The sequence below is a fragment of the Theobroma cacao genome, chromosome 5 (assembly GCF_053813885.1).
Source record: "Theobroma cacao isolate CCN51 chromosome 5, ASM5381388v1, whole genome shotgun sequence".
NCBI classification, from domain to species: Eukaryota; Viridiplantae; Streptophyta; class Magnoliopsida; order Malvales; family Malvaceae; genus Theobroma; species Theobroma cacao.
The window spans coordinates 44,137,656-44,151,568 of record NC_142643.1 but is presented as its reverse complement, the minus strand read 5'-3'; the positions used below and the strand labels follow the sequence as shown (position 1 = coordinate 44,151,568).

At 37.1% G+C, this 13,913-nt stretch overlaps 3 protein-coding genes across 3 annotated transcripts; all 3 read right to left on the bottom strand.

Moving 5' to 3' along the window:
* Positions 1–73: 73 nt before the first annotated feature.
* Positions 74–1,748, bottom strand: LOC18600025 (ammonium transporter 1 member 2-like). Its single transcript, XM_007030262.3, has one exon. The coding sequence runs from the start codon at positions 1,696–1,698 to the stop codon at positions 166–168; it is 1,533 nt and encodes a 510-aa protein (XP_007030324.3). The 5' UTR covers positions 1,699–1,748; the 3' UTR covers positions 74–165.
* A 4,929-nt stretch (positions 1,749–6,677) lies between these two features.
* Positions 6,678–8,240, bottom strand: LOC148762979 (ammonium transporter 1 member 2-like). Its single transcript, XM_088806337.1, is given in 2 exon segments — positions 6,678–6,705; positions 6,707–8,240. Coding segments are annotated over 2 exon segments (1,530 nt in total). The 5' UTR covers positions 8,209–8,240.
* A 2,258-nt stretch (positions 8,241–10,498) lies between these two features.
* LOC18600023 (LOW protein: ammonium transporter 1-like protein) lies at positions 10,499–13,660 on the bottom strand. Its single transcript, XM_088806338.1, has 9 exons — positions 13,335–13,660; positions 13,178–13,237; positions 13,034–13,081; positions 11,894–12,026; positions 11,729–11,805; positions 11,374–11,472; positions 11,213–11,283; positions 11,023–11,113; positions 10,499–10,925 (listed from the first exon to the last, which is right to left on the bottom strand). Exons 1-9 carry the CDS (start codon positions 13,581–13,583, stop codon positions 10,815–10,817), a joined length of 939 nt encoding a protein of 312 aa, XP_088662464.1. The 5' UTR covers positions 13,584–13,660; the 3' UTR covers positions 10,499–10,814.
* Between the last annotated feature and the right edge of the window lie 253 nt (positions 13,661–13,913).

Below are 13,913 nucleotides of genomic sequence, written 5' to 3'. Positions count from 1 at the left end.
ACTGATCTGGTTATCTAGAAAACAAGTTAAATATCAAAGATTATGATCATTTCCTTTCCAAGAAAAAGCGATGTGTCTAAAGTTGAGTGATTATTTTATATACTTTGTATATAACACACATTAATTAAGGGTTACAATTACAAGGGGCAAACCACTAAATTTGATTCATACATTGGAGGGTGATGTTTGACCCTCTGATGGACTTCCATTAGTAGGTTCAATTTTGGTCATCATGAACCCTGGCGTCAGGGAAAGATCCTCTTCATCATGATACGCATAAGCAAATCCCCCATGCCTAGTCAAGTCCATCCCAGCAGTTTCATCATTCTCCGAAATCCTTAACAGCTTCATTTTGTGAAGCACATAAAAGAGTGGCCCCATTGTGGCCGTGACCCACCCTGCTATGACCAAAATTTGAATCAGTTGTGCCCCTAGCAGCTTCCCTCCACCACCCATGAACAACCCGTATGGGCGGCCCGGCCGCCCCGGATACACCTCGTTAACATATGCCTCCGTTGCAAACAATCCGGTGAAGAGTAAACCCCACGCGCCGCACCCCCCATGTAATTGGGCTGCCTCTAGTGGGTCGTCATATTTCAATTTGGATGCAAGAATGTTGAATCCAATTAGAACCCATGCTGCCACAAAGCCACATATGATTGCAGCCCATGGTTCTACTACTGAACACCCTGAGGTAATTGCAGCAAAGCCCCCTAGCAAACCATTGCAAACATCGATTACATTCCAATGACCAACTAATAGCCTTTTACTAAACAAGGTTGTAAGGGCAGCTGTGCACCCAGCCATTGTCGTCGTGACAGCTGTCCTCCCTATAGCACTCCATTGCCCATAATAGCCCCCACCCCCACCATACCCTTTCGCGATGGTCAAAAACGAACCCGGGTTAAACCCGTACCACCCGAACCACAAAAGGAACGTCCCCAGCACTACTAATGAGGCACTATGCCCGCGTAACGCCACGGAGCGACTAGCCCGATCGAACCTGCCAAGCCTCGGACCCTCAATTAACGCACCCCATAAGCCAGCAATGCCACCAACCATGTGAACCACACCCGAACCCGCAAAGTCAATCACACCCGAACCGAACAAAAGGTTTTCTGATCGGGTCGCACTGGCCCACCCATCACCCGACCAAAACCAATGTGAAACTATGGGGTAAACGAAGCCGGTTAAAAAGGAAGAGTAAATAAGGTAAGCTACGAATTGGGTTCTTTCAGCTATGGACCCGCTGGTAATCCCGGCAGCAGCTATAGCAAAAGCCCATTGATAAAGAAAGAAACTATAATCACCCGAAGGAGAAGGGTAAGATTTAAGTCCAAAGAAGTGGCGTCCTATGAAACCATTAGAAGGTGAACCGAAGGCAAAGGCAAAACCAAAGAGGTAATAAGACAGTGCACCAGCAGCTGCGTCAAGGACGTTCGTCAACATGATGTTCATGGTGTTCTTAGCTCTGACTGAGCCAGCGCAGAGCATGGCAAAGCCGAGTTGCATGGCGAAGACTAGGTAGGCGGAGAAGAGGAGGTAAGTGTTGTCAATGGCGTGAGTGGCGTCTGAGAGCTGGTCGGAGATGGTGGAAAAACGGGTGCAAAGGAAGGAGGCGAGGGCGGTTGCATTGGTGGAGGAGGAAGAGGAGAGGAGGGGGACGAGGTCAGAGGCTGTACAAGTGAGGGAAGCCATGGTGGAAAAATGAAAGAGGAAGAGGGGATGGAAAGAGAGAGGGCCGCCAAGGGGGGATTATATAGACAGTGAAAGGAAGTTAAAAGAATGAACAGGTGTATGTGTGAAAGAGATAAAATGAGAATCAAGTGGTGCCAATTTGTACAGCAACCAGTTTTTAAGAGAATAATAAAGAGGTAAAGAAAACAGAGACCGCCCCCAAGTGGGAGGAGCTGCTATCCCCTCACCCTCTCGTGACAGCAATTCTTTTTATCCATAATTAAGTTATAATGTTCTTAAAGATTCATATCAGAACCACAAGTGTTCAAAAATTTTGATTTAAGACCATATATAACTATTATGAGAAAAATCAAGTTTAAATTTTGTACCTAATTACCATTACATGTAAAGGAACTCCAGATTAAAAGCAAATTTGGTCCACTCGAATTAATTAATCTCGATTCCCGAACTCGGAGTTAATTAACCCAGAGTAATCAGTTTTGGGGTAAATGGCGTGCTTTGTTTCTGTCACCAATAATTAAGAAATTAATTAATCTTTTATTTAATTAAACAATGGAAACAATTGTTTACAAGTAACTTTATATGACGCATATGATGGAGATGGATGGCTATATCTGTAACCATTTGGGTCAAAACTTTCTTTTTTATATATATGCAAAATTAGTAAGTCAATGTTGTTAGCTTAATTTATTTATTTTGATTGGTTTAAGATTCATATCGTACAATGTAAAGGTTTTGTGAACATTTTTTAATTTCAGGGCCATTAATCTAAAAGTCCAACCAAGGAAAACAATATATTATTCAACTAGGCAAAATATCTGGAAAAGTCCAATTATTATTATTAAAGCATTTTAAAAGCCAGTTAATTAGGCTAACAAAAATTAAAAGCTAGGTCTTGCCTTTAATTTTTCTCGAAGAAAAAAGAAAACCCTTACCTAATTAGAGTAATTAGAAATCTAAATCTCCATAAGAATACCTCGTAATAAACATGAAATGCTTGTGTATTTCCTTATTAATTATTAAGAGTCTATTTGTTAATAGAGAAAAAGCAAAAATCCATCCCTGTTGATTTAATATTGTATAGTAGAATTAGATAACCATAGGTCTGAGGCCAAAAAAGCAATTAATGGCAGTAGAATTCAACTCTTGGTTTATTTGTCAAAGCCAAGGTAACATCGTTGACATCCTTGTTATATTTCCAATATTCTATATAAATAAATATAAACATATTAAAATTTTATTTTAACTCAAAAGATTACCTTATTCTCGTCCAATCTGATGCATTAATACTAGTATGGACTTTTTTCATATGGCAGAATCAATACAGAGCAGATTCAAAAATTTTAATAAAAATTGAGATTTGAGTGGAAAAGGGCAATTTTTTATTATGGTTTTTCTTTTCTAAATTATATTATTTAGATCATGTAGCTTGTGAAAGTGATTTTGCACCCTAACTGCAATTATAATACAAAGCAAAGTTGTTCATCCATGATTTAGTTCTGTCCAAGATACAAAGAATCTGTGGTTTTGATTCCAAATCTGAATAAAAAAAACCCTTCAATTGTACCATCAGCACACGTGCCATTGGAGGAATCCATTACCAACCACAGTCACTAGCTTTTAATCAAAAGTGCAAAATGGATCCCATGATTATTTAATCTTAGGGTATTGCATCAAAATTGATTGGATTTGAAGATCCCTGCTCCCTTTTCAGATGTACTTCAATTAGTTTTTTAAGCTGCTGACTTAAGTATGAAAATTGTATTGGATGAATATATGTTTAATCTATTTGTTTGTCAGTAATTGACCCTCTAATATCATTATTCAATTTGTGAGGCAGCAAATCATTGAGGTTGCATGTGGCAATTAAAACTCTATATTTTATTTGGCAACACTTCACCATACATTTCAAGAAAACAAAAGTTTTCAATCAAAGGTTCTTCATAGGGAGCCACCATAATTGAAGAAAGATTCATTTATAAAAAACACAAACAGTGAAAGTGATATGTTAGATGCAACCTTTAGTGATTAATTTAATCCCGGTGAGCACCAGAAGCAAGCGAAGGGCATGGCTTCTCGGTGAACTTGCAGTCACTCCATGCCTCAAAAGTCTCAAACCAATAAGTTAATGTTGTGATTAGTGTTTTCTTAACCATAATTATGTGATCATTGATGTCATAACCTCAATTAATTAAGCAAGAAGGTGTGCATAAAACCATGGTTATGCCTCACCAGATCGTGACAGCATTTTTGGTCCTTTGGCTTCACTGTTAGAGTCGGATGGCCTCTTCACAAGCTGAAGAATCTAAAATTTTATAACTCAAAACAGATTGCATCACGCCACAGATTTCCATGCATCGACAAGTTGCCACAGAGTGTGACTATGCAACAGATTTGCACCAGCAATAGGAAACTGACAACCAAAGCTTCAATTATTCAATATAAGTTACCTAAAACCAAGAGTGATAAGAGCATTATTGGCAATTACCTTGATATGAATGACTTCATCACAATTCATGAGTTGAAGAATCTTAACTTTCTGAATAATTGAGATGAAGGTAATGTCAAAAACATTGCTTTATAACCAAGTCGCCGCGGCATGTCATTTTCCTGTCAACATTGACACAGTAAGCAAAATATGTTTTGAGTAACAGGAAGCAGAATTAATCATTCAATTATGCTATGCAGAGTCAACTATCAATACTGCTTGCTTGTGCCAGGGAAAAGTCTGCTTTAGAATCTCTGATGCACTCGTCTTTGCCTTTTGGAAGCAGATGGTGTACCTGTGACTAGAGAAGAGGTCAACTATAGCTTGAAGGCACCTGCAAGAAAGATCCATTTGCCTCCCTTTGTGCAAACCTTGTTTTGGCTGATTTAAACCATTTAACCAGTGAATGCAACAACCTTAAGTGCAAGAGAGTGGAAAACATAGATTGACTCCTAAAGCACTAGGCTTCTATGCACAACATGATAGTTCCTCTAATCACCTTATATATATCTAAAATGAAATCTTTCAAAGCACATACCAACCATCATAAGTTATGAGAAAGCCATGGCAAATTGAGAGTTGAGATATTTTAAATCTCCTAATTTCTTTCAGAACATTTGATAATTGTGAAATCCTCAACTGAGACAAGCATGTTTTCTACTTGAAAGTCCTTCATAGAAATGTGAGAGTGAGACTTAAAAAGAGACACGGTTTTCTTTAAATTTGCAGAACTTCTAACATCTCAATATCAACTCTGAAAACCATAGACAGCTTAGATACCAATACCTATTCATATGTAGATTCCAGCAGTTCACTTCATCTCTTTATGTCATTCAAGGTGGAGCTTTTCCCCAAACTTGGAAGTGTATAAATTGTACATCAGCAGTGTCAATTTGTCTTATTTATTTACAAGAAGTCAGCTGATTGGTTTCTCCATGGAAAAACAAAAAAAAAAAAAGAAAAGAAGGAAGGAAACATAAGAATAAGCTTGCAGTCAGATGAATTATCAATCTTCTCTTGTTCCAAAGAACCAAAAGAGAGAACCAGATGACAGCTGAGCTCAACTCAGCTAAGCCTTAATCTGAAACAAGTTGGGATCTGCTAAGTAAAAGACATAACTACATTTTCATAATCACAAAATTTTTGTACTTTCTGAAGTCACAGACGGACAGCAGCCTTACTTCCATACTGTTCTTGATTATCAAAGCTGCAGGTTGTAGTTGTCTAAGAATTCTATATTTTAAAGATTAAGAGCTGTTATATACATTATTATATGATTTGTTGTCATAAATAAAAGTAGAAAAGAGAAATCACAGTGTAAATGAGATATTTACCCGAAAACTAAACCTATTGCAGCTCATATGTTGGCTTTCTCAGATGTTACCCCAAGCTGAAGGTCTCCAAACTGCAATTGGAAAAAACTTGTGTTTGGTAATCACTTCAGGTGCATTTGATTGAAGATACATCCTAGAACAGGTGGAGGGATGCCATCTACCGGATGAACAGTTCCTTCTGATGAACAGAATGGACTGATGGCCTTCCATTTATCTTTCCTTTTCAGTTAGACAGGCTGTCTAAGAAACTTCTTTTTTTTCTTAAAATTTTTGCCATTGCTGTGTAAGGAACTTCATAATCCAAATCTATAATATTGACTGTCTTGTGATGTTCTTTGCTTTCTTTTTGTATGGTCATTTTTGGTTCCTTTCCTTGTCCAAGTTCCCAGTAGTATTTTCTCTGGAACTCAAAAAGGAAAGCATGAAACCAGTCTCTTTCCCAGAGGTAAATTCGTCTCCAGTTTATAATTGTGCAAATGTGTCTAGACAAAACCATATTCCAACTTTAACACATGTTGGTGGAACCTAACTGATCTGGTTTCTAGAAAACAAGTTAATCAAAGATTATGATAATTTCCTTTTCAAAGAAGAAGGATGCGTCTACCCTTTTCTTTTTTTATCATAATTACAAACGAGTTCATTAATTTTTAATCCACATAAATCTTACCATTAGTTAATCGTTAATATTTTTATTAATTTGACGAAATGATAATATTTTTATGATAATTTTACCTCTCATTAATTTTAAAAATTATCATTATATATATTATAATTTTTTATTTTAAGCTCTTTTCTTTTTCAAAAAAAATATTCTTTCCATCCCATCCAACTACACAATACTGTTGAAGAAAGCCCAAAGAGATCCGATCGGATCTAACCATGGAATACTGGTATAAGGGAGTGCCACCAACCGGCTTGAGAGAAAAAGAAAGAATAAAAAAAATAAAAAAAAATATTTTAAATATTTTATATTGAAATATTAATACTATTTACATATTTAAAAAATAATATTTATTTTGAAAAAATTAATAGACTCGCATATTATTATAATCAAAAATTTAAAAAGTTATGTATTCTATCCATTATCTTATGTAATTTGTATATAACAGACATTAATTAAGGTATACAATTTCAAGGGACGAACCGCTAAATTTGATTCATACATTGGAGGGTGTTGTTTGACCCTGAAGGACTTCTATTAGTAGGTTCAATTTTGGTCATCATGAACCCTGGCGTCAGGGAAAGATCCTCCGCATCATGGTATGCATAAGCAAATCCCCCATGCCTAGTCAAGTCCATCCCAGCAGTTTCATCATTCTCGGAAATCCTTAACAACTTCATTTTGTGTAGCACATAAAAGAGTGGCCCCATTGTGGCCGTGACCCACCCTGCTATGACCAAAATTTGAATGATTTGTGCCCCTAGCAGCTTCCCTCCACCACCCATGAACAATCCGTACGGGCGGCCCGGCCGGCCCGGATACACCTCGTTGACGTATGCCTCTGTTGCAAACAATCCGGTGAAGAGTAAACCCCACGCGCCACACCCCCCATGTAATTGGGCTGCCTCTAGTGGGTCGTCATACTTCCATTTGTATGCAAGAATGTTGAATCCAATTAGAACCCATGCGGCCACAAAGCCACATATGATTGCAGCCCATGGTTCTACTACTGAACACCCTGAGGTAATTGCAGCAAAGCCCCCTAGCAAACCATTGCAAACATCGATTACACTCCAATTACCAACTAATAACCTTTTACTAAACAAGGTTGTAAGGCCAGCTGTGCACCCAGCCATTGTCGTCGTGACAGCTGTCCTCCCTATAGCACTCCTTTGCCCATAATAACCCCCACCCCCACCATACCCTTTCGCGATGGTCAAAAACGAACCCGGGTTAAACCCGTACCACCCGAACCACAAAAGGAACGTCCCCAGAACTACTAGCGAGGCACTATGCCCGCGTAACGCCACGGAGCGACCAGCCCGATCGAACCTGCCAAGCCTCGGACCCTCAATCAACGCACCCCATAAGCCAGCAATGCCACCAACCATGTGAACCACACCCGAACCCGCAAAGTCAATCACACCCGAACCGAACAAAAGGTTTTCTGATCGGGTCGCACTGGCCCACCCGTCACCCGACCAAAACCAATGTGAAACTATGGGGTAAACGAAGCCGGTTAAAAAGGAAGAGTACATAAGATAAGCTACGAATTGGGTTCTTTCAGCTATGGACCCGCTGGTAATCCCGGCAGCGGCTATAGCAAAAGCCCATTGATAAAGAAAGAAACTATAATCACCCGAAGGAGAAGGGTAAGCTTTAAGTCCAAAGAAGTGGCGTCCTATGAAACCATTAGAAGGTGAACCAAAGGCAAAGGCAAAACCAAAGAGGTAATAAGACAGTGCACCAGCAGCTGCGTCAAGGACGTTCGTCAACATGATGTTCATGATGTTCTTAGCTCTGACTGAGCCGGCGCAGAGCATGGCAAAGCCGAGTTGCATGGCGAAGACTAGGTAGGCAGAGAAGAGGAGGTAAGTGTTGTCAATGGCGTGAGTGGCATCTGAGAGCTGGTCGGAGATGGTGGAAAAACGCGTGCAGAGGAAGGAGGCAAGGGCGGTTGCATTGGCGGAGGAGGAGGAGGAAAGGAGGGGGACGAGGTCGGAGGCTGTACAAGTGAGGGAAGCCATGGTGGAAAAATAAAACAGTACGAGGGGATGGAAAGAAAGTGGGCCGCTAAGGGGTGATTATATAGACAGTGGACAAATTGTGTTATTCCTTTTTGTAGCAAGCTTGGAAAATGAGATTTCTTTACTCTAAAATCTCCGTATTATAGACTTTTTATGAATTATTTAAAAATTTAACAAATACAAGGTAAATTACTTTAAAAAAAATTATAAATTATTTAAAAATATTTTTAAAAATTTTCTATTATAGATTTTTTAATTTTATAATTAATAATTGATTAATTATTACTATCACTTGTTAATTTGTATTTGATAATATTGAAATGTGATAATAAATGATTACAATTTTTTTCTTTTTTTTTTTTAAATTTTCACAATCGAATTTTTTGAATAGCTAAAATAAAAGAACCCTCAAGACTCCTTAAGAAAAAAACTAAAAGTGTTGAACAAAAAATGTGGGAGTTGCAAGACATAAACCTAAGAAAACCAAAGTTCAAACTTGCTGGAAACACTAAGCGTATTCGTGACCCATCCTAATTACATTACATAAGCTGAGAAGAGCAAACGTAAAATTACAGCTGCTGTCCGAACTAAAAGATGCAAAGCGGCCACTAGCATTTTGCGCAACCCATTCACCCGAACGCGTGTAAATCTACCAGCAGCACAAGACACGCTACTCACAACCCCCCCCTCCCCCCTCCTTTTGGCAGCTTAATTTTAGCGTGGAGGATAAATAAAATAACTTAAAACAGAACAGCAACACCTATATACGAGGACTCTGGGATTCATTTTTAAATTCCAGGGCAGTACCTATCCTGATTTCAATTAACCGTAGACAGCCGCAACGTGTCCAATAAATTTACAACTATAAAATTAGTATTTCGTTGTTACACTCGAATATTTGACTCATTGATTGGTGCATGATCTCCTTGTCTAAAGAATAAGATTAAAATCTCCCCTTCCTTAATTATAAAAAAAAAAATTAGCATTTCGTTGTTATATATGTATACCTAACTAGTTTCTTTATGCCTATAGGAATAATGCTGGATTTGGAGATCTAATAATGGTTTTATACTTTAATTTTGTATAATTATCGATTAATTTTAAATAAATATTTAATTAGATCTTTTTTAAGCTACAAGAAATCTCAAGACCAGCTCTCTATTAAAGTTTTATTAAAAAATAAGAAATATAGGAACAATAGGGAGGGACATAAACCTTCCATCCATAATTATATATAAGAGTTGATAAAGAAGTCCTAATAGAGATACTACTTTCCTTTCATATATTTTATGCATAAAAGTAATACTATTCTTTTACACAGAACTTAACACAAATAATAAATAAGGAGTCCTACTCTTTTATATTTATTTAAATCCAACATAAGGTAAATTAATCCTATCTAATTTTAAAATTTCTCTTAATTCACCATCAATATTTTGAAATACCCTGATTCCTTCACACCAATAACCTTTCTTCATGATGAATGTGAGAGATTTTATAGAAAAAATATTTTAAATAAATCCGTGTAGAAGCTAAGAGTATACCTGATATTATAAGAACCTGGACTGCTTTGCTGTATCATGTTCACTACCACCAAGGCATTCATTTGAATCCAGATTTTGGAAAAGTTATATTCTCGGCATAGCAATAATCTTCTTTTAAGAGCAAGAAGTTTAGCTTCAAGAGAATTGTTGGGATCAAAATTCCCTGTAAAACCGAAGATGAGTTTACATGTGTGGTCTCGCACTACTCCTCCACCTGCAACATAACATATTGAAATTATTCTTGAAGCTTCCATCAACGTCAAGTTTATTTCATCCAAACATGTCTTAAGCCACCTAATGATTTGTGGTGACTTAAGTTGTTGGCTCGGAAAGGATATTCCCCATTGTTGTGCAGTTTGTGTATCACCTTTCCATTGAGATTTTATGAATTAAACCTCTTTTTTGTAGTTGAAGTAGCAGTTTCATGATACGCCATATGATTCGTTGCAGATAGGCTCCTGGTTGCCTGTGCTTTCAACCCACACGAACCAGCATATAAAGATAGGCAGCAAAACTCCACTTGAAAGTCCTTTATAGAAATGTAAGCGTGAGACTTTAAAGGAGAGAAGGTTTTCTTTAAATATGCAGAAAATCCACCATCTCAAAATCAACTCTGGCACCATTCACACCTCTTCTCCAAACTTGGAAGTGTATAAATTGTACATCATCAGTGTCAATTTGTCTTGTTCATTTACAACAAGTCAGCTGATTGGTTTCTCCATGGAAAAAAAAAAGGGAAGGAAACATAAGAAATAATCTTCCATTTAGATGAATTATCAATCTTCTCTTGTTCCAAATAACCAAAAGAGAGAACCAGATGACAACTGAGCTCAACTCAGCTAAGCCTTAATCCGAACAAAGTTGGGATCTGCTAACTAAATGACATAACTACATCTTCATAATTACAAAATTTTTGTATTTTCTGAAGTCACAGACAAATAGCAGCCTTACTTCCATACTATTCTTGATTTTTGATTATCAAAGCTGCAGGTTATAGATGTCTAAATAGAATTTAATCTTGCCATTTTTCAAGCAAATTGAGGGAAGATAGCTCCAAGAAGGTCACTTTTCCTCAGCCTTTAATTGTCTTCCAAGCAAGACAAGGCCTATTGTGGTGAAACCGGACAAGAATGTGGATGAATAGAAAAGTGCAAGCAGTGCTCCCCTTAAAGACTGCATCAAAAAGTTTCAAGTTTTAGTATCCAGCAATGGGCACAGGTTTTGCAAGAGAACAAGTTCCAATGGAATCAGAGACACCATTTTTAAGCACCTTAGCTAGAAGCAGGGCATTGTCATTTGCATATTCCAATGAACTCTCTGGAATACTTTGGATTCCCTGAGCTATTTGCCATGAAAGAATCCTAAATTTTAAAGATTAAGAGCTGTTATATACATTATTATAGGATTTGTTGTCATAAATAAAAGCAGAAAAGAGAACTCAGTGTAAATGAGATATTTACCCGAAAACAAAACCTATTGCAGCTCCAATGTTGGCTTTCTCAGATGTTACCTCAACCTGAAGGTCTCCAAACTGCAATTGGAAAAAACTTGCGTTTGGTAATTATTTCAGGTGCATTTGATTGAAGATACATCCTAGAACAGGTGGAGGGATGCTATCTACCTTCAGCATCCTAGTTTCCATTTTTGGTTGTTCATCACTTGTTGCAGATACTGAAATTGCAGACAGAAGTTTTCCAGCTGCAGTCATTGCTTTCGCAATCTACAATGGTTCAATGTGAAGTTTTTCATATTTTATGATATAATATAAATGTTTCCTTGGGGAAAAAAATCTCAACAATACTTTTTGACATGGCAGTAATCCGAGATGAGGATGAGGTCTTTGCACTATTTCTTTGCTTCTTGGTCAGGAACTACAATACATTTCAGTACTTCTCCAATCTCTAGGAAAAAGTTTGAATGTTCATATAACAGACTACATTAAGCAAAAGCATTCATTTCTAGGTCACTTGAGTTACCTTTTGTAGTTCCCCTTGACCATACTGTCCCATTGCCTGGAACCTCCTTCCAGCAGTTACTAAACGCCTTCCAAATGCTAAAGCAGCAAATGGATGGAAACAAGCTTCAGAACAAAAATTCTTTAGAATGTATCTAAGTATCATTTGCATAAGCTTTTTTCTTGCCTGATTTTGCATTGTCAGTCAAAGAGCTCCCCAACAAAGGGAGCTTGCTTGCTAATGTGCTGGAAGTTGACGTATCAGCTAGCTCCCAAGCTCTAGAGATATTTAATAATGTTTCTCCCAACTCTAGACCACACTGAAAAATATAGTTCAGAGAGCTAAGTTTATAATCAGTAATTTATTCTTGTCAGTAACACAATGGTTATCAACAACATAGAATAATCCAAAAGGATATCAAAACTATAGCCAATTGTTACATAACATGCCTATTGTCAATTGTATCATATGGTTGGTTCAATTCCAAAAGCATGGTAGACAATAAGGGGCATTCCCAAATAAGTCAAGCATCCAATTATCTGAATTTTACATTTAGTTTTCAGTAGATATCTGTACATGAAGAGAATCATGAACAAAAACAGAAGCTAGGATCTTATTATTTGCATTCACGGATAATTTAATACAAGATATTTGAATAATTGAATTCTATAGCTTCCATCAGCAAGCTGCTTTGCTCTAGAACATGGACTGTAATTGTTGAATTTCAATTTTAGCATGTCATTAATTTTCAATCTGCCACCAATTAATATTTATATATCTCTGCTTTTGCATTCTGTTTTATCCTTAAATTTTCATACCCTATTTCAGTTCTAACATTTTAGAAAGGCATTAATGAGCAGTAGAATTATTGCAGTGCCAGACTGAGCAGAAGCTGACTGAGTAAGCCCAATAACTTACAACTGTCCCCTGACCTCAGAGTCGATCCCTCTTCGGCACATTCACTTCTAATGCTCAATGGTGTATTTACATATCTCAATCAATTCAGACATTGTGTAAATTAGTAGGACCTTTAAATTAATCGATTGCAGATCCTAGAGATGGAGAGATTAAAATCATATTATAGTTAGAGAATACAGGTACATGAACTGGCTCATACAATTTAGGAGTGAAGTCATAAAAAGTGAGACTGAACAAGGAAACCAAGCATCACCCATTTCTAGGATCAGAGTTCCAGAATTCTTCCTAGCAAAAGATATATGACTTAACTTTACAATTCATTCTTTTCATATTACCTCACAAAATTTCAAAGACCAGGCTAACGATTCAAGAAATTAAGCAATCAAGCAATAAATACAGATAACTAACCTCATCAATCACAGGTCCATTTGAAAGATCAAAAGCTGCATCATTTAACTGCGCACACATTTATAACACCCCAAAAAACCAATCATTGGAATCCTTTAAAATGATAGTTAATTATATCCGAAAGAGTCACCAAATTCATCTTACATCTAAACGAAGGTCTCCCGGTAACTGGGAAAAGTAATCTGATGGAAGATCAAAACTGTCCTGCGAACCACAAAAACAAAAAGTAAGTTAACAGTTAACATTAAAAAAAATGCAAGGAACCAAATTTGATGAAAAAAACTATGAATTTAGTGCTTACAGCAACTTCTTGGAGAAGAGTTTGAGGGTTAGGTTCAAGGGACTTGGGAGAGTCTGATTCCGTGAGAGCAAATGGGATAGTTTGAGGCTTTGAGAGTTGGAGCTTTTTGGAGTTAAAGGGTTTTCTTAGAGAAGTTTTGGAAGGGAAATAGTTGAGATTTTGGTGAAACAGAAGGGTAGGAGAGTGGGATGGAGTTGAGGGAAAGGTGAGAGGTTGAAGGTGAAGCAGAGGAGAAGAAGAAGAAGGCATGTTTCAAAGTGTTCAGTGCCAGATGCTGTTGGGATTTTCGGTAGTTTTGGAAGTTAAGCTTCTTGGACTTTAATTTATAGTTTTTGTTTTTGTTCATTTCTTTTTTTAAGTTTTCGTGTGGATATAGGCTGGGCCTTAAGGACGATTGAGGACCCACAACTGATATTTTTGGATAATCTGCAGTTCAAAGATTATCCATATATTGCTTTTCTCTAATTTTTTCTTCTTTTAATAATTCACTAATTTGAAATACATAATGTATAATCTTCTTTTCTTGAATCTTATTTCCTACTTAACACTTAGATTAAAAAAAAGCATTAGTGAATGTGA